Consider the following 27,380-nt stretch of genomic DNA (forward strand, 5'->3'; position numbering starts at 1 on the left):
TACAGTCAACTCAAAGCCTATTTGCAAGCACAAATTTAACTCTATGAAAAGATTATTCACATGCTGTCTTAGCCTGTATAATTAAAAATGTATGTACTCTCCGTGACATCATCCATAGGTTTCTGAAGAGCCGTTGTAAAGCTCAGTGTGGCCTGCTCTGACTGTCGCCATCTTGGCTGTCCTGACTCCACCAGCTCTTGGCTGATCCAAAAATGAGCAAGATGTGAAATGTGGGTGGAACTGAAAACAGCTGGTCATTCCCTGAATTATGCATAACTTTGAATTGTAATATAATGTGTGGCTACTTTTTCCTGTCATGGAGATTGTTGGTCTCTACCCACATAAACGAAATATATAAAATTTTGGGAAGCATTCTTATTCCCTTTCTTGCTATGACCAGCATCAGAAGATTGATGCCACTCTCATGTCTTCAGGATGAATATGAATCTATAACTTTAAAATGTGGAAACAGCTAGCCTTACCTTTTTAACATTAACCACACTTCCCTTTTTTCAGTCTAAGCTAAGCTACCCAACTGCTAATTTTAGCCTTACATTGAACTGACACATATGAGAGTGGTATCTTCTCTATAAGCCTGTTTCCCAAAATGTCTAAAGGTTCCTTTCAATAACATCTAAGTTTCTTTCCACTGAAGTCTAAAAACATGTAAAACCTTTGCTTAATACCAACTGAAATTCAAATCACTTGAATCATATGACTATAGATATTTGCATTATATTAATACTTAAAATGTCAGAGAACAATTTCTGTTCACCGTTTTCCTTTAGTAAACTTAAAGTTCCAGGTAGGCCAACCTTAAATCACCCCAGTCACCACATGTGTCAGCAACATGACTCTTTTCCACCAGCTCCTGGCAGCATTAAAGGCGGCCAGTACATTTCAACAGTTGGACATTTTAAATATTTAAGGGAGAGATCGTATCTAATAGGTATAACTTCAACATTTCAAAGACAGCGTCTAACTTTAAAAGTGGGCATCTGGCTGCTGCTGCTGTTTTTCCAGCTCATCTATCTAAACTGTCGTGTGGTCGAGCAAACTGATAGAATCTACTGTGTCACTGTTTGGATGCACAGATCACCTGCAATGGAAAAATGTTACTTATGTATGTAAAGCCTGTTTCTACAAGCACACCGCGTGTGGTCAGCACCTTACACGCGTGGGACCTCTGTTAAGTCCGTGTTAAATATTTCCATTGATTAACAAGGGCAATGTTTTTAGATTAATTAACAAAATAGAAAAAGAAATTGTGTCACTTGAAACGGTGTCAAAGGGATGGTGGCGCCCTAATTAATGGTCATTCTAGCCCCAGCTTTGAGTTACACAGGAGCTGCCTGTCAAACAGATAACCCTGTTAGAGGAATGTCACCTGCCTCAGTCTGAGGCATGCATGTAGCTGCTCATGCTTGTGAAGTGGATTTACTAACACCATGCTTAAGGACGATTTGAATAACTTGAGTAGTAACATTTTTTAAAGAAGAAAATGCTCTTTTAATATCATTTTTTTTAAAATATTGAGATTTGGAAACCTTACCGTAGGATGGCAACCTCAAATGGGAAAGGTGAAAAGGTGTCTAAATTTGAGACACTGAAGCTTTTGGAGAAATGCAGAAAGGAAAGAGACGATGCCATACACAGAGAAAGTGTTCTCAGAGAGAAACTCAGACAGTACGAGTCAAGGATGCGTTCAACTGAGGCTCTGAAACAGAAACTGAAGAGCTTGACTATGGACAACAAGGAGCTGAGGAAACAAGTGAAGACTCTCCGTACTGAGATTGGACTCGAGTGCAGCCCTAAGTTCAACGGAAAGACCACAAAGGACATAATCAACGACTTGCATGAAAAGGACCGTGAGTGCAGTTCCCTGGTGGAGAAGGCTGGGAAACTGAGTCTGACCATTGACGACTTGACCTCAGAGTTGGCCAATACAGTCACCTCTAAGACACTTTTAGAGGATCAAGTGCAGTCATTGCAGCAAAATCTCAAGGATATGACGAATAATCAACGCCGTCTGCTGAAGTTGTGGGAAGACAAGAAGTCCCAGAGGGAGCAGCTGGCCCTCCCTGCCATTGCCCAGAAACAGGGACAGAAACCATTTGTCCATAGAGCAGTTCAAACTGAGATGTCCATTGGTTTATCCCAAAAGCTCCCAGTCAATGCCTTTGAGACCAAGCCATTCTCTCTGGATAATGACAAAAAGACAGTTTTGGATAAACACAGTTTTCCAAATTATGGAAATGGCTATCATCATGACAAGAAAGGTTTTTTGCACGACGAGGCCAAAGGAATTCAGAATTGACTTATTGACTCAAAGCCACTGACGCTCTGCATTGAAAAAATAAAGCAGAGATTTAGCAAATCATAATTGGACAAACTGGGATAAATGAATAAATCTGTAAATAAACAAATGAGTAAAACACATAAGATTTAAACAATGAAAGGCTGTTCTAAAGGCTTGTCTTGGTGCCTTGTGTAATTGAATTCTGTGTCAATGTAGTCATTTCACTATCTATATCATCCAACTGTAAGCTAACTTTATAGACCTGTTTAAGTAAACTTTTATCCGAAGCAACTTTTAAACGATATTGTTTGTGGGCTTATTCCGTTCAACCAAGCTCGCATTGGCGAGACAGTACCGAATGTATACACATATTAATACCGAACAACACTCGTTAGACTAAATTCGTGTGGCTGTGATACTGGCAGCAGGCAGGAATACCGACAACTTTTAATCGGGGTCCTTCAAAGGTCCTCTGAATGCATGTGGCGCGATATGGGAAACTGAGTAGAGAATAGTTTGACAGCAGGAGGAGAGCCGAACAGATTGTGACCGCCGTGTGGCTCTCCGTCCATCAACGCAACATGTTTTCTGCAGAGCAAAGTTGTTGGTTTGTCCGCAAGGTGAGTCTTTAAAGTTAAGTCTTTAAACTTGAGTCTTCATTCATAAACGAGAACACGTACCGGCGGTGCTAGCGTGCTAACTCCAAGTAGCCCGTCTGTTTATGCTAAGTCGAGCTAAAGCGAGCGTTGTAGCTGTTACTGTAAGTGGCACAATAATAATAATAATAATAATAACAAATAAATATGTGTCCCATAGGCCCAGTATATGTGTATATAAGTTTTTATACCGGAGCTAATTAAACTAATAGGCTAAGCAAAAGAAAAATAGCTAGCATTAAATATGTTTTTAAAATGGCTTGCTATATTTATTAAATACAATAAAATATTTCCTGACAAGTCGGTGTACAGTTAAGTTTTGCAATTAATGAATTATTAATATATATATGTTATATTATAATCAGGCGGAAATAAGTTTGAAAAATGTCGCCTGTTGGTTCACTTCCATACGTTAACCAGCACAATGGTCAAATGAATGCTACTGATTGGTTTTAGAAAAAGACTGTGTCCAGATGTTTGAGTGCATTTTCAACGTTAAAGGACATTCACATCTGGTTGTCTTTGCAAACTGTAACTTATGTGCACACTAAAAAAAAGAACAGATGCTCAGTAGTTTGTGTTTCTTTCTACCACTAGAGGAACAGACAGTGAAGTATCCTGAAGTATTTTCACCAATAATGAATCTGTCTGTTATTTTCATGTTTAGGTAAATACTCGTTTAGCCTTTAACATGCAGAAAATATTTGAAAATGCTAATCACTTAAATTTTAAACTTTAAATTTCTTTTATTTTTCTCTGTATTCTAACATATTTTACATCACAGACCTTTATGCAATATTGCGACGAGGTTCTGAAGAGAAAGGGTTGTGTATTTGATAATAAATGACTGACTGCTGTTCAGGTGATTTGCTGGAGAGCTGCGGCCAGTATTGCTTGGGCTGTCCTGTTGTTGCCACCCATCACTGCAGTTTTTGTAATCCTCAGCAAGTTCAGCCTCCTGCATCCCATCCAGACGATATCAGGTCAGTCACCACGTCCGTTACGAGATTTGACTCGTAATCTGAGGTCGTGTGAAGCTTATTGTAGACTGTTTTTTACGTGCAGAATGCCTGTCCCTCCTAACGAGTGCAAGTGCGGTCTTCTCATTAATCCTGCTGTGTGGCGTGATCCTCATGGTTGGGTTCCTGAACCTGGAGTACTATACAGGTGAGTGTCAGGGGGCTGTTTGGTATTGTTAACTTGCATCTGAAGGATGTCATGTGATTGACAGGTTCATCCAGTTACCTGTTACTTTCAGTTTAGCAGAGTAAAGACACATTGCATCTGCTCAACAGCACACACAGTCTTTGGTTGTAACTCTTGTTGTTTGTTCTGTTTCTTCTAAGTCATCCCAACTATTGCATGCTCGAAAATTGCCCTATTGGGTCAGCTGCTCCACCCTCGTCAGCTTGTCAACTCCCTGGTCCACTGCATCATGGGAATAATCGTGGCATGGTGTTGTGCCATCACCATCGGTGGCAGATATGAGACACTCGGCTACCCTTGTGCACAGAGTGATGGGTAAGCAAGCTACCACATAAAACATGTTTAGCTTTACATACTTCATCCATAGTCTAATTGCCCGTTTGTTTTCAACAGTGACAGCTCTCCTCAGATGTGTTTAAATGAGTATCACCTCATCCTTCTGCTGGCTGGAGCCTTTGTTGGATTCTCTTACAGTCTGCTGGGTGTGATCCACAACATGAACTATGTCTCTTTCCACACTGTTCAGGTATGTGACATGAGTTTACTCATTTAAACCACTGAAGATGATGCAAAGACTGACTATTTAAGTATATATCAATTTAAGATCTATTTAGATCTCAAATGCAAATACGGTGCTTTTTGTAGTCATTAATCGGCCAACATTTACACCTCTGTCAAATCTGGTTTACACTTCTGCCAATCAACATACAGGTTTATTCATCTTTGGTATCTAAAAATGCAGACCCAAACATTAGAAAGACAAAATATCAGGTATTATCCTTTTCAATCGTTTATGATTAGCGTTGATGTTAACTCATTGTTGTTTTTCTACAGCAATACAAATACCTTCGCTTTAAGGGATCCTTACCTTTGGTGGTGAAGTGCAGCGCCACTCAAGCACTTAAATCTGTCAGGAACTACGTTGTTGTGTATTTGTTTTTAGGTAAGTGACCGCTGTTTACAAATGAATCTTCAGTAACACAGAGCTCCCTCACCATAGAACAAACTTTTAAAAGAGTTTAACTTTCACATTATTGTTCAGTTATTGTACCTGAGCTCTGTTTTTATTTCCCTCCTTTTATGTTAACAGGATACATTCCCAAAGCATGGATTTGTAAAACACTGAATCTGCATTTGAACAGGTCAGTATAGATTCTGTGTTTATATATGATTGAACAGACATTCTTGTTTTATTTTTATGAGGTTTTTTTTGTTTGAGCTCAGCCACAAAGTGCTGTATATTGGACAGATGAAGTGATGAATGTATTTGTGTTTGATCTCCACCTCCAGCTCCGCCCACCCTCTTGACAGCATAGCTGGACTGCTGGACTTCTCCCTGCTCTACCACCTGTGGATCAGTGCCAGCTTCCTCCTCTTCACATGGCACATCACACTGCTGCTCTTTAGGATCTTTGTCACTGAGGTATGTGTCTATCAATAAAAGACACAGTGCGTGCAATCAAAAATCAAAAGGCTCACTGTGCTATAGAAATTACCACATTTTGTTTGTTTCCGTCTGTTTGACTTAATTATAAATTCTGATACCTCAGCACATCTGATAATTTAACCAAAGATCACAGTGCCAGCTGACCTTGGTGACCACCATAAAATTGCATGTACTGAGCCCAGTTCTGATTGCTAGTTTGTGCCTGTGATTGAATAAAAAGTAGAGTATTTTGTAACTGTATTTTGTTTTTATGTTTGTTATTTTGTAACTTTTCTTTGCCTTTTTAAATCATTTAGAGACACTAGGGGGCAATGTTGTCATTGCTTTGAATGGCCATGTATCTGAAGAGGACCAGATTTAACTGCATTGTATTATTCATAGTGAACATTCCAGGATTCTTCTGATCAGTTAAAATGACCCTTGTGGGCTGTGCCTTTTAATGTCATATGTTATCTAATGTACTTCCTGTTATCTGCAGGTGTACAGTTTTCCTGTGCAGTCATCATTTACTGAGGATGTCCACCAGTGTCTTCCTAAAGTTCTTACCGACAACCAGCCAATGATACTGAAGGTAGGTAAAACGCAAAATCAGATTCTTTCAAGCATCTTCTTTTTAGTGATTACTGATCATTAAATTTGGGTGTTGTAACTTGTCTTTTCCCAAATATTAGTTTCTAGCTCTGCAGGACTTGGCTCTGCTGTCTCAACACTCCCCATCACGACGCTGTGAGGTCTTCAGTCTCAGTCAGCCAGGTGTGTTACCTTGTCTGCACAAAAAACACGTTCCTTGCTTGAACTGTTAATGTTAAATAAATACTAAAATAATTAAATTGTATTTATTAGCAGCAAACAAAATGCATTTATCTTTTTCATTCTTTCATTCCCAGGTGGCCATCCTCATAACTGGAACGCCATCAGTAAGGAGTGTATGTCTCTGCTGGCTGATCTGACCCAGAGACTCGTGGCCTATCATGACACTGTAGCAACCAATGGCAGGGCCAAATCATTGTCTACAGGGAGCGAACGGAAGACTTCATCCGAGACATCAGGTATGTTGCTATAAAACATAAATAAATCCAACTGTTTTTGACCAGTCCTCTTTATCCTTATTGTCCCCCCCCCCCTTTTTTTTTCTTCAAAGTAACCTCAGGTACAGACGATCTGATGAGCCCGCGGCCCACTTTTCTCATGAAAACTCCAGCTTCGGTCTTTGCGCGCTCCATTGTTGGCGGCCCACAGAGCCCTCTGACGGCACCATTCACGCCTGACCTGGACAGCCCCTTTGCTTCTCCCGCCCTGCGGCGTCTTACTGCTCCTGTGGAACAATGCTCGCCATGGTTCGGCACAGTGCAGAGCCCACACGTCATGAGGAGAGGCCCAAAACTCTGGTCCACCTCCACAGGTGAGAGTAGGATAATGGAGGCCATCAGATCACTTAGATCAGACACTTTAAGATCCAACTTTAACCAAATAGAGTTGCCAAACATTATTAGCAGCCACTGCTAGTACAGATGTGGTGCCTCAAGACCTTTTTATACTTAAAATGTTTTGAGTGATTGATATCTGTGAATCCAGCTTTCTTGTCAGTTCCAATTTGTGATTTAGCATCTGTCTCTGTGCAGATTCACAAGTCAATGGCAGCCCCCAGTCATCCCCTGCCTCAGTTCCCAGTCCCAAGCAGGAACCATCCAAACCGAGTCTCCTGGCTCAGTTTCTCCAGAACAGAAAAGAACAGGTACTTCAGTCTTGTTACATAATTTAAAATATAGATGCTAGTATGTCTTATACAGCATTGACAAAAGGCTTTTCATACTTAACATTTATTAACCTTGGGCAAACAATAGTAACCTTGGGCAAACATACAGATACTCAGTACATTTACTCGGGCAAAGGCTGCACCAAAAACACTGAAGAGAGAAACTCCCCCAAGACATCAACATTGCCAAAGATTACATTTTACTTTACATTATTGTTATTTTGTTGGCTACTTTATTTTGTAAGAAAAAAAAAGAAAACAAAGGAACATCTTAGATGCAGGCAGTTTATTTTTTCCTTAATTCAATGCAGAGCCATTCGGTTGTTAAGCAATGACTCGGATCAGATCGGGGACCCTATTTCCAAAACTAGCATCATGTTTTTAACACTGGCTTGGAAAAGTCTGTCTGTAGCCATGTTGCCGATCTCTTTTACTGAATACTTCTGTTTTATAAAGTAAAGGCCACATTGCCCACCTTAGTTCTGATTTGAAGTTGTTGAGGTGGTCTCAGCCAAGGGTTAAGTGTGAAAAGCCAATATTTTATCATTTGTCTTACATATTTCTTGTACAGTTTTGAAAGCAAAAGAACTTTACACTTAATTGTCCCATTCAGGTTAAAAATTTCTTGGCAAAGCGGGTGCTGATAATGTATTTGTTTAACAAGGTAAGGATGTGTGACCTGTGCATGCTGTTGTCTTTAGGCTTCTGAACACAGTGAGAGGCTCCCTGCATGCTTTCATCTGACACTGTAGATTTTCATTTGGTTTGACCAAATCTAGTAACCTCACCCCGCAAGCATCACTAATTTAACTCTGCTGGTTTTGGGCTTGATTGTGCAGACATTACTAATGTAGCTCTTTTCCATCCATCTAACTGTTACAATCAGTCTTAGTAATTACTTAGCTTGAATTAATAAGTTGTTTAATGCACGTGTCTTGTCACTTGGCTATTAATTGGTATGTGTTCTAACCCAAGTGTTCAGAAATTCTGTTCTTGTGATCGTATCAGATGCGTGACGTACTTCTAAATTTATCTCAGTCAAATATCTTGCATGTGCATATTTCATATTTGTAGAAACTAGTTTGGTTAGTCTGCTTTGCTTTCTGAGGTTTCTTGTATCTTCTCTTGATCACATCTGCCTGTTGTAGCATAGTCTCAATAAAACTCTGTCTGTCTAACAACTCCCTAATTCATCAGTCTACTGTAAATGTGATTCAGAATGTCTGTTTAGTAGAGAACTTGCACTAGTTAATATAATCCCTTACAGCTTCCAGAAGCTTCCAGTCAAGCTCTGTTCGCAGACAGCCAGGCACACATCTGGGCTTTAGAAGGTAGGAAGAGATGGTGGACTTTCATTTCATACAATACGGATTGATGCAACATCTACATGACAGTGTCCTCTAATATCCTCCTCCAGGGCTGTCTTACCTTGTTCAAGCCTCCTTCTCAGAAGACCAGTTTGGGGTTGTACAGACTACATTACCCAGCATTCTCAGTTGCATGCTGGTCTTACAAGAGGTAATCTGTCTTGATTTACTGCAGCTACCCTGAGAGTACATATTGGCACAGCAACGATGATTAAAAATAACTGACTGTTATCAGATTTAATAGCCTGTGTGTGTGTGTGTGTGTGTGTGTGTGTGTGTGTGTGTGAGAGATCTGCCTTGCATAGCACTCTGTGGTTAAGTATCAACCACCACCAAACTTTGTACTATACTATATGCTTGCTAAGATAAGAGAAAATGAAAAGGGCTAACTCATCTAAATAATGAAAAGAACCTTTACTTCATCTACATGGTATTCCTGTATATGGTGAGTCTCTTGTTGTTGAGTTCATGAAATGATATATCTCATTGTGTTAATTAACACAACAAACACAATTCCACCGTGTTTGCCACGAGGCAAATTCAGCAGCTCTCTGTTATTGTTGAAATTTAATTTTATTGACATTGACCCTGTAGATAACAGACGGAATTTGAATTCTCAAGCGTGTGAGACATAAAGGAAACAAGAGGAAACTGTAAAGATACTTGTACATAGCGACACATTTATACAATAGGTACACACAGCCAGGACACCATTACATACACTGCACCAAGGATGTAGGTGAAACAAAATGACTGTGTTTATTTTGCATTGTGCGCCCTCTGATCGCAGTTGTGTCTTGTCCTCCTTCAGGCAGTAGATCGACACTTCAAGCTGCCTCATGCCTCCAGTAAGCCTGTAAGGTCGACCGGCAGTATGGGAGACTCTACTTACAAAACACTGCGCTTTGCTCTCAGGGCCACCCTCAAGACTGCCATCTACAGGATAACTACTATGTTTGGAAATCACTTAAAGTAAGACCTGTTATTTAAAGCGACTTTCTTTAAATACTAATACAGTGAATGCTAACTTCTTCATTTTATTTTTTAACTCCTCAGTGCTATTCAGATGTCTGCAGAACACCGGAAAAGATTGCAGCAGTTTCTCGAGTACAAGGAATAACACACCTGACACTTGGCTCCTGTGCCTTCAGATTCTTATCAGTGTGATTTGTGTGTGTGTGTGCGCGTGCGTGCGTGTGCACATTAGCACAAATGAGGCAACAAGTGAAAGCACATGATAGTGCCTCTTTTAATATTTATGTCTGCACTATGTCATGGCAGATTGTATTTGATAGGCTAGATCACATCTCCGACATGCATGAGGTGGGGGCAGGAGTCCCAACCAATAAACTGAAACAGATTGGAAGACTGCTGGCGCCCGCTGTTTGGGGAGATTTAAACTAGCTTACTGTGTAGAAAAGCGACTCATTCCAAAGGATGTTTGTTTCATTTGTGTTACAAGAAAATCATATCATGTAATCATTGTTGACTTTTGTTAATTGGGATGAGTTGTAAAGGGCTATTCACGCTGCATTTGTACTAAATTCTTCTGGTTTCAGATTTAATCTGCTGTCCTCTTGAATTACATCCGTGTGATTACAAAACATTTGGCATCAGGTGTGATGAGTGAGAGGGATGTCGGAGTAGTGTATCAGAATGTGATCTGATATGTATTTTCGCAGGTCTGGTTTTGTTCTAGACACCAGCTTGGAGAACCAGTTTACAGCTGTGCACATCGGTTCATAGGTTCTCCAATTAGAAAATACACCATAGTCAGATTTACAGATCAGACACATCTCTTTGTACATGTTAAGTATTTGCTTTTGTCGGTTTTGTTCATGTGATTTAAAGTTGTCAGATTATGGATGGATATATGGTGTGACTGGTGTGGGAAAATGTTTTCACTGCCAACATGTATTTAGTTTGAATACCCACTCAAAGATCTGTTGAATAAAATACAATATGTAAAGATGATGTGTGATGTTGTGTTTGCCATTTCTCAACTGAAACTTGAGTCCATGAATGTAGGGAACAATTCTCTCAGAAATTTGATTCCTATATAATGATCAAGTTTTACACTCGAGTCCCTTTTTACCTAATGGAAGAAAGTGTAATGCAAGAGGCCATGCAGATGAGAGAGTGGAAGGTGTGGACTGAACCGAAGGCAGCTAATGTGCTCATCAACACGTAGAGAGTAATATTGGAAACGGATTACATTTTTTTTTTCTCTCCAAAATGTTTGGAAGTCATAACGACTCTATGCTCTTGACTTTTGCGTAATCATCTAGTTGTACTCAACCCGTAAACTGGACGCATGTCCTTCCTCAGTTTGCATACTGGAAACATCCAGGAAAAAGAAGGAAGTGCATCTGCTTGAAACTTCCATTAATAGAATAGGTCGTTTCCACAGCATACATATAAAACAATGGCTGTATTATTCAAGTGCTACAGTCATCCATGACATTGTGACACTGAGCCAGTGTACACAATAGAGGGACCCTAAAACTACACCTGTGCTAATCCTACTATCAAAATGTCGTCTGATTTAATAAATCGATCAAATATAAATGATTTTTTTATTTACATGCTTGAACTAAGACATCCTATATTCAATAACTATAAAGCAAACATGAGATAGTTTTAAGAAATTATTCGGGAAATGTCACAATCCACTGTTCTTGGTAAAGTCTTACAAGAAAGTCTTAATGGTAAACCTGATTAGTCAGTTCAACAGTATATTGTTATAGTATAATGACTCAGTATTATTCAACTGTATATAGTTATAGTATAATGACTCAGTATTATTCAACTGTATATAGTATAATGACTCAGTATTATTCAACTGTATATAGTTATAGTATGACTCAGTATTATTCAACTGTATATAGTTATAGCATAATGACTCAGTATTATTCAGCTGTAGTTATAGTATAATGACTCAGTATTATTCAGCTGTAGTTATAGTATAATGACTCAGTATTATTCAACTGTATATAGTTATAGTATGACTCAGTATTATTCAACTATATATAGTTATAGTATAATGACTCAGTATTTTTCAACTATATATAGTATAATGACTCAGTATTATTCAACTGTATATAGTTATAGTATAATGACTCAGAGTATATAGTGTTTTCTGTGGCTCTAGCGGAGCTTTCCAAAGTCTGAGAAAATAACCCTGATTATGTCGTGGTCAGTTTCAGTTTGGACTTTTTAATAGAAAGCCTGAATTTCAAACTTTGGGAGAGTCTCAGAGACATTACTACAGGGGATGGTGTCATGAAAGACACTTAAGTTGCATTATGGGTAATGTAGGATCCAGTCTTTTTGAGGCTTGACATAAAACTTGAGATATAAGGTCAGGACATCTTACCCACTCTGAAAAATCCATTTTAAAAATGAAGAAATCAGAATATCTATCACTTGCATTAGTCCAAAGACATCACTAATAACCCTGTTATTTCTCAAACTCTGCAAAGTATATGTGAATGTTTCTGGCAGCCTGGTGACAACTCTCCACAGATAAACAAATAAAACATCTTATGGCCACTTAAATCAACCAATAAATGAATTAATACATACAGTATTTTCCAACAACAAACAAAACACAGAACAAGACAATAAGAGGGCAACGACATCAAGAGCACTGTCTTTTTGTTTATTGCACGAATCGTACATATTTCCAACTGACCTGGTAGAACGCAATATTAGGCAGTGGTGGAAAAGAAATTGTTCATCAAAAGCCTTATTATGTATACAAGATGCCAAAAATAGCCAGTGGGAAAATCTGGATATAACCGTCTCAAATGATGGATTAAGATCTAGAAAGGAAATACTGTTTTTTTGTTTCTTCTTGAACAAGAAAGAGAATCAAAACTTTAATACTTGAAATGACAGCAGGTTCTGTTCATAACAGAGGGATGTCATTCATAGGAGGAGAAACTGAACAAAAATGGTGCCTGAAGTCAACTTCTTTTTCTCTGGATTTTAAAAGTATTTTTTCCTCATATAGAATATAAACCTCTGCATCAATACCAATCAAATGTTTTGACATCTTTTTTTCTTCTTCTTTTTTTGAAGTCAAACAGCATTTTTTTTTTTTTTTTTTACAGTTTTAATATATATTTATATATGTACATATAAATTCAACTAACTAGAGTTCTCATAGAAAATGAGATAAGCTGGACTTTATCGCTCTCACACAACAAATGACTGGCAAGCATATTGACCCTACCGCCCCCTCTGTCCTCCTCTTTGAGCTGACGTCAATACAGCACAGGCGGAAATTTCCTCACAAGTGGTGTGATGGCTGCAAACAACTGACCTGGTTCAAATGTTTGTCTGAGAAATGTTACTCAGCAATTGATTTGAGACTGTTACCATCACAGACGGATTTTAAAAAAAGGAGCCACATGGACAGGTGGAGACCTTTGTTAGTCCAATCTCCGTTGGCACATAGGCAGCCTTTTGATAACAATTTGATCCAGGTCGGTTCTGGCTCTATAAAATTACACAGTTCCCTAACAGAACCCAACGACAGCTCTCGTATCCTATGCACATGCTAAACACCATCTGCCTCTGGACTTTAATGTTCAACTAGAGAGTTGAACTGAAGATTTCCTGTCAAAGATTGGTGTCAGGGGTGAAGAGTGAGGGGAGGAAGAAGAAGAGGAATGAGGAGGAGGAGGAAAGGCTGGTGGAAGCAAAAGAAACCTCCTCTTCCTTTGTCGAAAAAACGCTCAAGTGCAAAATATCCCCCCCCCCACTCGAAAAATTCAAAGAAACAAACTAAACTTCACTGTGGGTTTTCAAAAGGAGAGATACAAGACGAGACAACAGCTCTTCCCCCCCCCCATGGATCACACACTCAGTGCACGTTTTTGTCTGTGTCTCGAACTAAAGCATCCCTGATTCAAAGTGCACTCAGTAGTGAGGGGAGAGGGTGACGGGGAGAGGAGGGGAGGGATTAGCTGAGGGCAGCATGTAGGGTGATGCAGCATGTAGGGATTTTAGTAGTCCTCGGAAAGAAAAACGTGTGATAAATGCAACTAGCTGCACAAGCTCAGGGCCAGAATTCGGTATGAGACTGGGGGCGATCCTGGAGTTTCCCCTCTGTACGTTCAAATCTTAAAGGAAGTCGCACGTAGGGGATTGTTTTAGGGTACCATTCTACACCCTTCTCGCTTTCCTCAGTACATAACGTTTGAGAGCAGGAAGTGTGTTACTAAGAGAAGGGGAGGGGGGGGATGCTGGTGTGTGCTGGTGATGTATAGCTTCCTACAGGGTGCCTAAAGAGGAGGTGCTTGTTGCCATGCACGCACAGTACGTTGTTCTGTTCTGTTCTGGGGCTAGGCAGAGCATATAGATAATGTATGGGCAAGCAAAGGGGGACCCTCCAAGTGGTTTATAGGGATGTAAGCACTCACTAAACCTCTTTGTACAGTTCTCAAAAATCTGGAAGTGTGTGTGCAGTCTGTAGTCACTGTTTGCACACTCACAACTGCTGGGAAACCAGGCGTTTAAGCATCTCTGTCACTCTGCTTCAAAACTATGTTTAAGTAAATGTGTGTGTTTATCTGTATGAGTTTGTATGTGTGTAAAAAAAAACAAACACCTCCAGTCTGTGGCTTGTCAGTGTTTGAGTGTGCCAGTGTGTCAATAGTGCTTGCCTATGTGCATCAATTCAAGGGCAATAAAGTGTGTATGTATATGTACGTATGTGTGTGTGTGTGTGCATGTGTCTAAGTATGTATGTGTGTGGCTCAGGAGGACATGCACTGGACGTGGTCTGGACCCCCTTCCTCTTCATCAGAGGAATCTGGAGAGCTCCAGGACTCATCTGTGTCTGCATCTGCACCCTCGCGGCGGGCCTGCGTCCAGACAAACAAGAGGAGGACAGACAAACATGGGAATGAGACTAATAGGGCCTGAAATAGTTTGCAAACATCTGGCCAAGCTGGTCCTTAATGTTAGAAATTGTACTGTACATTTCCAGTGCAAAATTACCAGTAAATCCACCCTGGAATGCTAATTCTTATACATTTCCCTCCAAAAGATTCAGCCTCCAGATGACAACAAATTTCTGTTCCTGTTCCCTTCTTAATCAAACAAAAGTTATGTTTACACGGTTTTCCCTGCTTATCTGACTCAAAGGTGGGCCCGTATTATTGGCCGTTGCCTTTGTTGAAAATTCCAACTAAAACACAAAGGCTTTTTTTTTTTTTTAAGCCAAAAGTATTGTGCCTTTTATCAGCAGCTGCTTTGATGAGCTTATACAACTCGTGTTGAGGCAATGACACATTCACAATTTTTGCACAATCAACATAATCGAGGAATTGCTGTTATTCGTGAGGCAAATGAATGTGTGCTGGAAGTGTTTCCCCTGAAGGGCCTGCCTCCCTCCAAAAGAAACAAAATATTTTATTTATGCTATTTATCTAATTTATGTGCCCTCGTTTAATTTCAGCTCAGCCCTGAAAGTCTTTAATGCATTTTGCTGTTGCACCAGTTTCTCTCCTCTCCTCTGCTCTCTGTGTGTCTGAGCAGAGCAGAGGTAAGAAGTGAAGTGACGATAACATTGTTGGTAACAGGCTTGGTAGTGAATGTATTACTGTATTTAGTTTTTTTCAATAGATTCCATATCATTTGATCCACCTGTCATCTGTTCACTGGTCACATCTGAAAGCTCTTTTACTTAATCATTCTTGTCTTCACTTTTTCCATCAGGCTTGGTTCCCCTTTGTCTAAAAGGTGCGTGCAAACATTATGTATGCCACATACGTTTTCCTGCCTTTGCCTCCTTTGGTTTACATTCAGTGTTACTAAAATACAATTACTTCCTAATAAAACATCTGCAGAGTCTATTCTTTTGTATATTTTTGTGCATTGTTTACACCCATGTTTGCTAGTGTGCAGTCTTCCTATTTCCTGCCTTTGAGGATGCATTGTTATGCTTTGCACGTCACAGCATCCAACTGTCAATAAGCAGAACAGCAGTACTAGTAGTCACCCGAAAATCAGTAACAGTTTCCATATGACCTCCAATTTTCTATGATACCAACTGCATCCTACATATTATTTAAGGGGTATTCCAGTAATGTAGTAGGGGTTGGGGTTTAGTTAGGGGGCCCTGTAGGTCGCGTACTACAAACAAAGTCCTGGATTCTACATTTCCCATGCCCATGTCTTTTCAACGCCACCCCAAAACACAATTAAATAATTCTGAAGTGTTGGAGAGCTCACCCTTGGGGGCCGTCTGTTCCTCATGTGTCTCATCAGGAACCACAGCAGCTGGGTGTCATACTGGTCACCGTGGCGCACACTGTCCTCATCGCGCTCCCGCTTGTTTTTCTTCATCACCTTGACAAACACAACAAATAGTTTATTACAGGTGTGAATGTGGTAAACAAGAGAATGCACTCACAGCAAATATGTCCCTAAAGAACTAATGTGTTACCATAATTAAACATAGCCACAGATTAGATAAAGAAAATACAATAAAATATTATTTTTTTATAATATTTATGTCCTGTAGTTTTTGACATCATTCCTATTATGCTGAATTATGTCCCAAATAATTTGATTTAGTTAAAAAACAGTTTTCAGTGATGCCAATGAATCCCTGTGTCTCTAGAAATAAGTGGGTAAAATGTTACCACAATAAACAGAACAAAGGCAAAAACAGTAAAGTAGAATGAATAAAACTGAGCAGAATAGAATACCTCTTTTAGACCCTTAAGTCCTGTGGGTGTTTCAGCTGTGGGGGCCCACAGTTTGATGTCGTGGTCCAGCCCACTGGTGGCCATACCTGGCAGATGGGGATGTGGCTCCAAACAGTTCACCTGCAGTTGTCAAGGGTAGAGAAAACGACTGAGATGGTAATATGAAGAGAAATCTTATAGAGAATATTCTTGGGATGGGTGTTTCAGCATCAAAAGCTAACTACCATTAAAGAAAAGATACACCAGACTTTATTTAGTAAGACCAGTACATAGACCAAGTGTATTTTTATCTTTAAAATATATTGAAAATAGTATTTTCACTGTAACTGAAAAGAAATACTGGGTAAATACTGGGTAATTACAACTAAGACAAAGAGATTACAGAAGAAACATTACCAACCACCAGTGTGTCTGTACAGCCTTTCCCCCAAAAGATATAGAATATATTATTCTCTTTCTTTGACTCACCACTCCTCCTCTATCTCCCTCCATGAACTGGACGATGCGAGCAGAGTACTTGTCCCACAGGTAGATGTGTCCGCAGTCACTGCCACTAACCACAAACTCACTGCATGGCCCATAGAAGTTCACCCCCTTCACTGTGAGAAAGAGGTTAGGAAGAAAGAGGATGTTATAGCATCAGTCTGTGTGCTGACCAGAAACCGTCATCCAAACTGTAACAGCAGGAACGATCAGCCATCAGCCAAATGCTTGTAAAGTTGGGCAATAGCTGATAAGTTTGACTTTTAAACCTGTGTGAAAATTAAAAGGGCACTACTTTATTACTGTAATAAATTATTGCTGGAATTGGGAACTGAATTTAACACCTGTAGCATTATTGCGGTGTCCCTTGTATCTCCTGCGGTAGTCAGCTCCATCACTGTGGTTGGAGTCAAACAGGTAGATATCCTCGTCATTGTAACTGGCCAGGAGCTCTGCACAAACAAAAAAGGGTCAAACAGTCATTTAAATTTCCGTTAATGCCCTGAAGGCTGAGATGAAGATGATCTGGGCCTTTCATCATAAAGAGATGATTCAGACGAGCTCAGCTAAGTTTTTGATCCCAGAAAAATATATATTCTTGGGACATAAGAAAATTCAAGCAATTGCCGCTGAAACCGACCTTACTGCTGTTCTGCAAACATGAGAGCATACTAATGCTTTTTATTCAGTGAGAACAGACCTTATTGTGTTTGACTGTCGCCGATATTGCATAGTGATTGCATCAGGAAGGCTAAGAAGGGCAGAACTTTGGGCATTTTAAAACAATAAATCAAGCAAGCATAAAGTGTAGGGCTCATTATTTTCAATATTTCTAAAACATGTTCATAGCAGAATGAGAAGTTAGGTAAAGATAATTAAATTGAATTCCAATATAAATTACAGAGGTTGCAAGAAAATTAAATCATGTCACAAGGATATTGAATTATTTCCATACACCCTGCATGAGAGCGGTTGCTTGTCTTTATTTTTGTTGTGCTTGCGATATAGAACTGTTTAAACGCTGCGCTGTTCTTTAAATGTTTTCACTGTGCGAGTTCATTACCTGTGCCATCGTGACTGTACACAAGGCAGGTTATGTTGGTTTTGGACTCACTGGATACCAGATGTGAAGGACAAAACTTTTTCAGAACTCCATTGTTATCATTCTCATTAATCTTCCTCTGGTCGTAGATCCTGAAGAGGGTGGGAACAAGAGACAGTGAGAGAGGGGAAACTATAGTAACATCTAAGAAACAGTAAGCAACAATATCAAATATTATTATGTTATTTACATTGCATCCCATTCAGCACTAGAACTACAACCTGGTCCATACCTCACATACTGATCTCGTCCCCCGACAGCGAAGTGTTGTGTCTTTGCAGGGTTGACAAAGATGGTGTACAGCCCTACTTTTTTATCACCCTCCTTTACAACCACCAGTTTACTGCCGCACAAATGTGAGGAAGACACAAAGGAAAAACACTTATCAGCTCTGGCAAGGAGAAAGGTTTTCAAAATCACAAAGACATATGGCAAACACACGGAAAACTGGCAAAGAGGAACGTGTTTAAAAGTGGACGTTCACCAACACTGACTGGAAGACAGCATATTTGCGAAACAACACTACAAACGTATGATATTTTGCCCACTTATTGCACAAGCCAGTCACTTTAGAAATTCTACAGAAAGACAGAAGACTATATTTACACCTGGTAAACTTAAATAATGTTATCGCTCACTTGGCGGGGCGGTCTAGACGCAGGTCAATACCAAACACCACAGCATCCTCGCCAGCAGAGAGAAAGGAGCAGGGGGAATCTGGCTCAAGGGCAAGCTTGAACAAAAATGAGTTGAAAAAACAAAACAACACATTTAATCCATCAGGCTATCAGAGTCCTAAATATATATTTACCAATTTATGGCACCTTAAGACTTACATTCACAGATACAGTACAAACACTCACCTTGTGTGCTGCACCTTTATGCTGTGCTACCCGCTTGGTGTTCTTGCAACGCTGTGTGGCAGAGAGCTCAGCCACTCTGATCTGACCATCTCGAGCACACATGGCCAAGGTGGAGTCTCCACTGTGAGGCAGGAACTTTGCCTGTGTACATTAAGAGCAGGGAGGAGACTCATTTTAAGTTTCTGACCACAATACGCTTTGAGCTATACCAATCTGTGTCTGCTCTCTTTTCTGGCAAATGTTATCATTTACAATTCATTAATATTAAATAATCACTATCCCTCATTGAGCTACTCTCTTTACCTTTGGTTCCTCTCACCATTAGTCCTTAATCATCCGATACTTTGCTCTCAACATGTACAGATATTTGTTTTGCCTTACCTGAAAGACATTGCTCTTGTGGCCGCTGTCAAACTCCAGCTCAGCACGGCGGACAGCCCAGTCCCAGATCACCACTCGCAGGTCATCGCTGCCTGAAGCCAAGCGTGTGCCCGAGGGGTTGAAGTGCAACGTGTTGACGCAGCCCGTGTGCCTCTCCAGTCGGCCCTGGAGCTCCAGCCTCTGCACGAGACCACGGGCTCCACACACACGCCTCACAAACTGGTGCGAGTTCCTGCCGATCTCCCTGTAGCGCAGCGAGGGTACTGCCCGCCATACGGGGCCACGCAGGTCAGAAAGCTCTGCTCCCAGCCACGCCTCCATAGCCTCGTCATCGTCTTCATCATCTTTCTGTTCTTCCTCCTCGTCCTCGTCGTCATCCTCATCTGAGCTGGTGGAGTGATTAGTGTCAGGTCTATTCCTCTTTCTAGCCGCCCTTTTCCCACCGTCTTTATCCTTTGCTCTCTCTCGTCTCCCTCCCTCGCTCTCTCTCTCACCGTCCTCAGTCAGGGAGTAAAGACCGCTGCCATCCATGCTGTCTGTGTCTTCTTCCTCCTCTCCGTCTCTGTTTGTCCCTGTCTCTCCTTCCACATCTGGCATAGGCTTGTCTCTGGATGCCTCTCCTGTTTCTTTGGGAGCTACAGAAATAGGGAGCCACGGAGGATAAGGTTAGGGCATCGCTGTCTCATTGGGAGTTTCAACTACATGTTAAATCCTATCAGGCTGCCACAAACGTGAGAAAATTAAACTCAAACAATGTTAGAAATAGCAGAATAGTGAAGATGTATGTAATTAAGATTAGTAAATATAAGCAAAGTTTCTACCATAACAAGAATATTCACAGAACACAAGAAGGCAGTTACCATCTTGAGATGAAGACTGTGTTTGTCCCTCGTTGCTTTCAGAGGCATCTTCCTCCTTGTGCTGGTCTTCTCCGGGTTCTTTTTCTTCAGAGCCACCTGGTAAACAAACAAACAAACAAACAAACAAACAAACAACACATGTGCCCTGGTTAACTCTCAGCGCTCACGGAGCATGGCAGCCCCCCACAGATATGGTTAGGTATGTCCCTGCACCGATCCCTTACCGTTGAGCACAGTGGATTTGCCGTCAGCCTCGGCCATTCTGTCTCCTTTGTCCTGCGTCGACCCGAGGGAGTACCTTTTGAGTGACACACACACACAACACACAACATTAACCTTCTTTATTAATCAAACGGACACTGGCTTATATAAAGAACAGACAACTTGTAAAAAAAAAATAAAAAAATAAAGCCCGACATCATTGCTTGAACTAGCTGACAACAACTCACGCCGCACCGTGGGGGACACAAGTTACCTGTTAGCTTCCAAACTCACAGCCTGGCTAATATCAGCAGCTATTTACCGCTGCACAAAACGACACCAACAAACCAACTCGACTACCAGCTGTCTCACAGGGCCTAACTAATGCCCGATTCTGCTCTGTGGTGTTTAACAGTGCACTGTCCTCTGCAGTGCTCGACTACCTGACACTGTTATCAACGGAAGCTGATGCTAACACGACTGCGTGGGGGCTAGCGCATATCGAAACTAAAATAGTGCTGTCAGCTTTTGCTTAACAACCAAAAACAGCTGGTTGTCAAAAAGCGAGCCAGCAGCTAACGTTGCTTTTAGTGGCTAACTAGCACAGCTAGCGTTACCTCTACTCGAAGGCCCGACGAGGCGTACTTCTTAGTTTACTCCTAATCTTTATTGCAGATTTATTTTCTCCACCTCTCTGCTTAGCAATTTAGCTAAGTGCCTCGACTAGGAATTGTCTTACAGCAAACACACGACATTAGGCATGCGTGCATAAAGCCGTTGGTAAAAGACAGACTATGAAGCCAGCTAGCTGCGTTCACACAAGGTTGACTGCTCTGTTTATGTTTTGACGGTTCAGCTTCTTTTTTTTTCTTCTTTTTTTTTTTTTTTTTTTTTTTTTGTGGTTCCATTTCCGGTGTCGTGCTCGCGTCGTTTTTTTTTTTCGCCGGAAGTTTACAGAGGAGATTAAAAAAAATAGTCGACAGGGGAGAAACGCGATGGCTGATAATAATAATAATAATAAAAAAAATAATATTCATAATAATAATAATAATAACGATAATAATAATAATAATAATAACGATAATAATAATAATAATAATAACGATAATAATAATAATCATATTCATGATAATAAAAATAACGATAATAATCATAATAATAATAACCATTATTCATAATAATGATAATAATAATAATAATAATATTCATAATGATACGATAATAATAATAACAACCATTATTCATAATAATAATCATAATCATAATCATAATAATGATCATGATAATGATAATAATAATAATCATAATAATAATAATAACGATAATAATAATAATCATCATATAATAATAATAATCATCATCATAATAATAACGAAATAATAATAATAACGATAATAATAATAATAATAATAACGATAATAATACTAATAATAATAACGATAATAATACTAATAATAATTATTATAATAATCATAATAATAACGATAATAATAATCATAATTATTATTATTTTCTTCTGAGATATATCACCTATTTGTTAATGTGCATCTAGTGTGGAGGTTAAAGAGTGACTTGTTCACAAATTCCACATAGCTTATTTTCTTAATTATTGTTCTTCTAATGGCTATTTTTCAGCAGCACCTAAAAATAAAAATGAGCTGCCTCCGATTCTCTTCTCTTTACTTTTTCATTTATCATTGTTGACGGCCTAAAGGGATTCTTATATTCCCCAATTGTAAAAATTTTTTGTTGTCAATGTTTTTTGGTCAACTAAAATATGCATCATACATTACTGACCGGGAGCCTTTTCCTCTATGTTTTGCCAAAGCCCAATACCGGTGGCTACTATAGTCTCGAGTCCTATGGCTATCAGAATCACTTGCATATATACAAGGAATTTGACTCCAGTTTTACATTGTTATCAGTGTACATACACAGAATAAGCATAGCTAAATAAACAGGACAACAAGCTCAACAAAACAGACATAAACTACTATGTACAGGTATAAATACTACATATACATACTACTATACAATGGCATTTATGTTTTCAAAAAGAAATGTAATTTTAACAATGAAAAAAAGAAATATAAAGAATTTACAGTTACAGTGGATGTTAGAGTCTCAGAGTTATTGTACAGAGATTGTTCCTGACACCGTGTGTCTGGAGTTAACTGTTCATCAGAGTGACGGCTTGTGGGTACAAACTGTTCCTGTGTCTGTGTGTTTTGCCCTACAGTGCTCTGTAACGCCTACCAGAGGGGAGACGTTGCAACTGGTTGTGTCCAGGGTGTGATGGATGTGCAGCGATGTTTCCTGCCCGTTTCCTGACTCTGGACAAGTATAAGTCCTGAATTACAAATCCCCCCACAAAAATGGAAGAATTTAATAGTGTGTGCACAATGCTGCTGGCTTACCAGTATGCATGATCCATGCATGGTGTAGTCACAAATTTGATTACTTTAGAGTCATTGAGCTGTCAAAAAAAAAAAGACTTTACCTTCCCCCATCTAAAGATTAAAAAGAATGTTACTTAAAAAGTGTGCCACGAATCAGTTCATTTCCTTTTTCTGAATCAACTAATGTTAACTCTATTCCTTCCCAGCAAACTGACACTTAATTCCCTAGATCCACTTTCTTTTAACCAATTCAACAGCATTCAATCTGGTTGTTACATTACTGAGCCCCAGTTGGAAAAAATTCCAACTGGAAAGGTTCATTTACTTTTGTTTGTTCCGTTGTTAAAATGGTATTACATTTGGTGAAGAGCACATTTTCACTTGTTTAAGATTCGAAACTGAAAGTTTAGGACTTGGGACTTGATTTGAGTGCAAAGACTTGAGACTAACTTGTGACTTGCAAAACAATGACTTGGTCCAACCTCTGATCTTTTTCTTTTCTTTTCTTCTATTAATAATATCTAATTAGCCAGTTCTTATCTTACCTCAACTAAAGCACATGCTATTAGATTAGTCGTCAGTTTTTTTATGGTGTTTGTGCAACTTTTTATACATTTATGGATATGGGTTGTTCTTCCCATTTTTATTTTCAGGGAAATATAGACAGTATCGGATGTGTGCTATCAGATGAGTGCTTGCATTGTATTATAGTGATGTTTTGCATTTAACTAATCAAGAGAGCAAGCTTCCCTGCTTGAAATACTTATATGAGTTGAAATGTATGAGGCTAAGCAGTGTCTAAGGAAACATCTGGCTCTTTCACTCACTCAGGGTAAAACAAGATGGGATCCCTCAGCTTCCTTCCTGTGTTTATGTCATGGGTTTAATGACAGCGATCTACAGTAAATCCCATGGCAGGAGGATGTCCTTCCTTCTGCCTCTGTAAGATTGCCTGATTCTTTTCTATCTGGTTTAACTTATAACTAAATTGAAACATAGAGATCACAGCTGCCCATCATACACTCCACAGAGAACTCAGATTATAGTCACCTGTCAAAGCTGTTTTTAATCCACATGGAATGTCAGCTGAGAGTTGGAGACTGAGGGGAAAGGATTACTCTGCAGTACACATAATTTCTCATAGAACAAATAGAGATAAACTGTGTGAGTGATGACAAAACATGATTCGCCAGCAACTTTAAAGATCAATAAAGTCATTTATCAAGTAAATTGTCAAATATTTGCTGGTTACAGCTTCTCAAATGTGAGGATTTGGTAGTTTTTATATAGCCTACTATTGGATTGTTGGTCAGACAATACAAGCAATTAACCCTAACCCCAATTGGACTAACTTTTGTACTTTCTGTGGTTTATTGACTAAACTGTTGTTCATATTCACTTTAATATTCTTTGTACAATAAAAATAATCATTAGCTGCAGGTCTAAAGATACAATGAAACCAACAACCATTTAAAAGGTTTTACAAGCTGCCAAAAGCTGTAAATTAAAAATTAGGTCAACATTTGCATGCGTATCTTACAAACGCTAGTGGACATGAGAAACACCTGTCACCTCAACCGTATTATTAACATAAAAGACAGGATTCTGCAGGGATTTTTAAAATAATTCTGCAGAAACGGCCAACCCAATTTAGATGTGAGGGGATTATTACTTCAAATATATCTGCACATTTTTTTTTTTTTTTCTTACGACCACCTCTGTGGAAATATGTCAGAAGAAGGAAGGGGAAGTTCACACAGACAGCGGGGGTTTCACGGCAGCCTACCCAGCTGTGCTGCGCTCATAAGCTGCAGCAGTTCTCTCTGTCCTCCAGAGGCGATGCTGGAGTTTGGAGAGACTCACGGACGGCGCTGAGTGAGCGCAGCTACCATGCCGCGCACAGGCTTAAAATAGGGACAAAGTTTCTTTTAACAATTTGGCATTATCCTGCTGTTTTCACCGCTGTCCGACAACATGGAGTACTGGAGGCAATGTGCGATGTGGCTGATCAGCTGCAACGTGCTGCCTGAGAACCACCGGGTGACTGCGGACACGGCGCAGGTGTTCGACTTGGCGCAAACCCTGCGGGACGGGGTGCTGCTGTGCCAGCTACTGAACAACTTGAAACCTCACACCATCAACCTGAAGGAGATCAATCTCAGACCACAGATGTCACAGGTATCCTAGACCGATTATTTCTTGCTTCCAAAGCAACTTGTTGTGGTTGTAATGTGTGCAGAGGACCTGCAAAACCGCTGTGAAAGAATTTAGCGGATATCCAAATGAGTGTAGCCAGACGTTAATGGGCCTTAAAGCATGTCTTATCAGTAAACCTCTTGTGTTATATGTCAGGCGAGGCCAGTTAATATTACTTTGCATATTAACAATCAGGTGCTGGTGTAAAGTTGAATTAGTTTTGTTATTCGAAACCAATCATGGTCACTTATTTTCATGAACACTGTGGTATGCATGAAGTAGGTTTACAAGGTGGCACACCCCATCTCTTCCAGCACTGTAAACTGTTTAGAAAATAATACCACAGAGTGTCCTCTGACAGACTTATTTTGGAGATTATCGTCTGACGTGGACACATCTTCATCTGTATACTTCTTCTAAATATGATAGTCATATGTCTGTTGTACTTTTAAGCAACTGACACTGGTTTTGATTAACCAAGGGAGTGCTATATGTCCCTCAGCCTGTGGCTTTGGCCAATTGACCTCTTTTTACCCATAATTCTTCCCTCTGCCACTGGAGAGGCCTGATAAAATCCTGGCTTTGATCCACCCATTAGTTAGGGAACTTTTACTATGTGTGCCGAAGCTTGTAGTTTGCTTGCCACTGAGTATGAAGTATCATAGTAAGTCTTATAACACATATAGTTAGCCATTCAGACACTTTGTGATCACTTACGCTTATGAACAGTAAAAGCTCAAAATAACAAAACTTATTTTCTACCACAGATGCCTATTTTGGCCAGGGCGCTCTTGAAGAAGAGAGTTGTTGTAAATCTCACTGGTAGGTGTAATAAAACAAAAGAACTAATGTTTATAGCAATACATTTTCAGTATACTCTACTTGAATTGGGTGGGTTTACCAGAATAATCACTAATAATGTCATGCCTTTTGGCAATATGTCACTTTAAGAACAAGACTTCCTGTGCACCAAATTGTACTTGCTTCATTCAGGCAACATAGCAGGTGATTAGATCTTTATCAGGCCTTCTCAAAACTATGGTACATATGACATAGTCAGACTCTGAACACTCCACCAAACTTTTTGGTCACATCTTAACGTATTATGGTCAAGGGACTGATTTGTAAACATTGACCATGATGTGAGGTGCACACACACAAAAAAGCAAGTAGTTTTAATAATTTGTTACTAGACTTCACATAGTTTGTTTTTTGCGAGATTAGATTAAAAGATTAAATTTTTTCAGTTGTTGTAATAAATCTATTATTGAAATGCTGTGCCAAGAGAGATTCCTAAAAACATGTATTCAAAGGAACAGTTTTTAATTGCATCATCCACAAACTATCATACACAAATGGAGACATCTAGTCAAAATGACTGATTTTGCCTTAAAAAAATCTTTGCTCCTGTAATAAATAAAAGCTGTTTCCTAGCCTGTCATGCGCTCTCTTATAAACTGCAGCGTTGCATATCCACTCACACTTTTCTTGATAGACAGTGAAAGCAAACCCAGGGCATAACAACAATGGATAGCCATAGCCTGCAGCTGTAGGCCATCTGTGTATGGTCGAGAAAGGCATGTGTGTCAGTGGGCTCCAGATTTTAAATGGCCTTTCATTGTGCCCTGCTGACGTGAGGGGCATGAAGGTAATGGACTGGAGGACAAAAGTGCAGTATACTATGATAAAATGCGTTCAGAACTGCTATTTTTATTGTACTGTAGGGAAAGTGAGAGAACAACAATAATAAAACAAAATCTTTCAAGAGAGACTTCAGCATCAGACAAATCAGTGCTTTGGTGTGCTAAACATCAAAATATATGAGCACAGTTAAGATAATGATGTAAAATGTTACAAAATAAAAGCGTAATAGTTAGTTGTAGATTAAAACAACAGGAACAGGACTAAGCACGCCATCAATAAACCCTATACAAACCCTCCTTCACAATCATTTTAAATGTATTGTACCAAGAAAGACCTGCACTTTGCTTTTTCATCTGTGAAGCTGCAGATGCTGTGTTTATTCTCAAAGTATATGTGAAGAAAGTGAATATACACCGGAGCTGTGACTGTAATCAGAAGTATGAGGCTGGTGGTGGTGCAAAGCCATCATGTTCATGCACTTCCTCCGCAGACAAACAGGGCCCCAGGGGGCGGTGGAGTGATTACAGGCGTCTCCATGATGAGCTGACGTGATAAAAAAGAGCCTATCTATTCTCAAGAATCTTGTTACAGTTCTGTTATTACTGCAAACCATCACATATGCAGTTTCTAGTTTAGTCATTACTTAATAATGTGCAAAAGAGCTAATTATGCTGGCACAGTTGTTTACTGTTTTAATAGTTTACTGTGTGTATTTAGTGTAAGTGATCCAAGCCCGAACCCTTAACCATAAGTTGATTATCTTTCTGAAAGTTGTCGGACTTCCCAATAAGACACA

The 27,380-nt window shown here is 39.6% G+C and overlaps 4 protein-coding genes across 8 annotated transcripts in view; 3 read left to right on the forward strand and 1 right to left on the reverse strand.

Moving 5' to 3' along the window:
- The first annotated feature begins 102 nt into the window (after positions 1–102).
- On the forward strand, positions 103–2,598 carry zgc:113691 (uncharacterized protein LOC503529 homolog). The gene has a single exon (XM_051379348.1). It carries the CDS (start codon positions 1,559–1,561, stop codon positions 2,315–2,317), a length of 759 nt encoding a protein of 252 aa, XP_051235308.1. The 5' UTR covers positions 103–1,558; the 3' UTR covers positions 2,318–2,598.
- A 162-nt stretch (positions 2,599–2,760) lies between these two features.
- On the forward strand, positions 2,761–10,705 carry ndc1 (NDC1 transmembrane nucleoporin). Of its 2 annotated transcripts, XM_051376126.1 has the most exons (18): positions 2,761–2,919; positions 3,818–3,938; positions 4,021–4,122; positions 4,302–4,476; positions 4,555–4,687; positions 4,996–5,104; positions 5,252–5,303; positions 5,452–5,584; positions 6,087–6,179; positions 6,280–6,361; positions 6,496–6,657; positions 6,750–7,010; positions 7,231–7,343; positions 7,978–8,028; positions 8,632–8,695; positions 8,782–8,882; positions 9,543–9,703; positions 9,788–10,705. In XM_051376126.1, exons 1-18 carry the CDS (start codon positions 2,881–2,883, stop codon positions 9,849–9,851), a joined length of 2,016 nt encoding a protein of 671 aa, XP_051232086.1. In that variant the 5' UTR covers positions 2,761–2,880; the 3' UTR covers positions 9,852–10,705. The 2 variants fall into 2 exon arrangements, with proteins under 2 accessions (XP_051232086.1, XP_051232171.1); XM_051376211.1 differs by lacking the exon at positions 7,978–8,028.
- A 1,666-nt stretch (positions 10,706–12,371) lies between these two features.
- Positions 12,372–21,221, reverse strand: dcaf8 (DDB1 and CUL4 associated factor 8). Of its 2 annotated transcripts, none has more exons than XM_051376351.1 (13): positions 20,963–21,221; positions 20,369–20,442; positions 20,145–20,240; positions 19,285–19,919; positions 18,904–19,044; positions 18,679–18,773; positions 18,273–18,383; positions 18,002–18,132; positions 17,283–17,390; positions 16,924–17,054; positions 16,456–16,575; positions 15,977–16,093; positions 12,372–14,604 (listed from the first exon to the last, which is right to left on the reverse strand). In XM_051376351.1, exons 2-13 carry the CDS (start codon positions 20,403–20,405, stop codon positions 14,497–14,499), a joined length of 1,830 nt encoding a protein of 609 aa, XP_051232311.1. In that variant the 5' UTR covers positions 20,406–20,442; positions 20,963–21,221; the 3' UTR covers positions 12,372–14,496. The 2 variants fall into 2 exon arrangements, with proteins under 2 accessions (XP_051232311.1, XP_051232397.1); XM_051376437.1 differs by lacking the exon at positions 20,963–21,221 and adding an exon at positions 20,620–20,954.
- A 3,313-nt stretch (positions 21,222–24,534) lies between these two features.
- Positions 24,535–27,380, forward strand: part of LOC127349842 (guanine nucleotide exchange factor VAV3) — a 47,969-nt gene continuing 45,123 nt past the window's right edge. For 2 of the 3 annotated variants that reach the window (XM_051375853.1, XM_051375946.1), the window contains exon 1: positions 24,535–24,922. In XM_051375853.1, the coding sequence (XP_051231813.1) occupies positions 24,719–24,922 (204 nt within the window). In that variant the 5' untranslated portion in view covers positions 24,535–24,718. Of the gene's footprint in view, positions 24,923–25,707; positions 25,763–27,380 lie in introns of all 3 variants that reach the window. The other variant, XM_051376021.1, reaches the window with a different exon arrangement.

The sequence above is a fragment of the Dicentrarchus labrax genome, unplaced genomic scaffold (assembly GCF_905237075.1).
Source record: "Dicentrarchus labrax unplaced genomic scaffold, dlabrax2021, whole genome shotgun sequence".
In the NCBI taxonomy this organism is placed as follows: Eukaryota; Metazoa; Chordata; class Actinopteri; family Moronidae; genus Dicentrarchus; species Dicentrarchus labrax.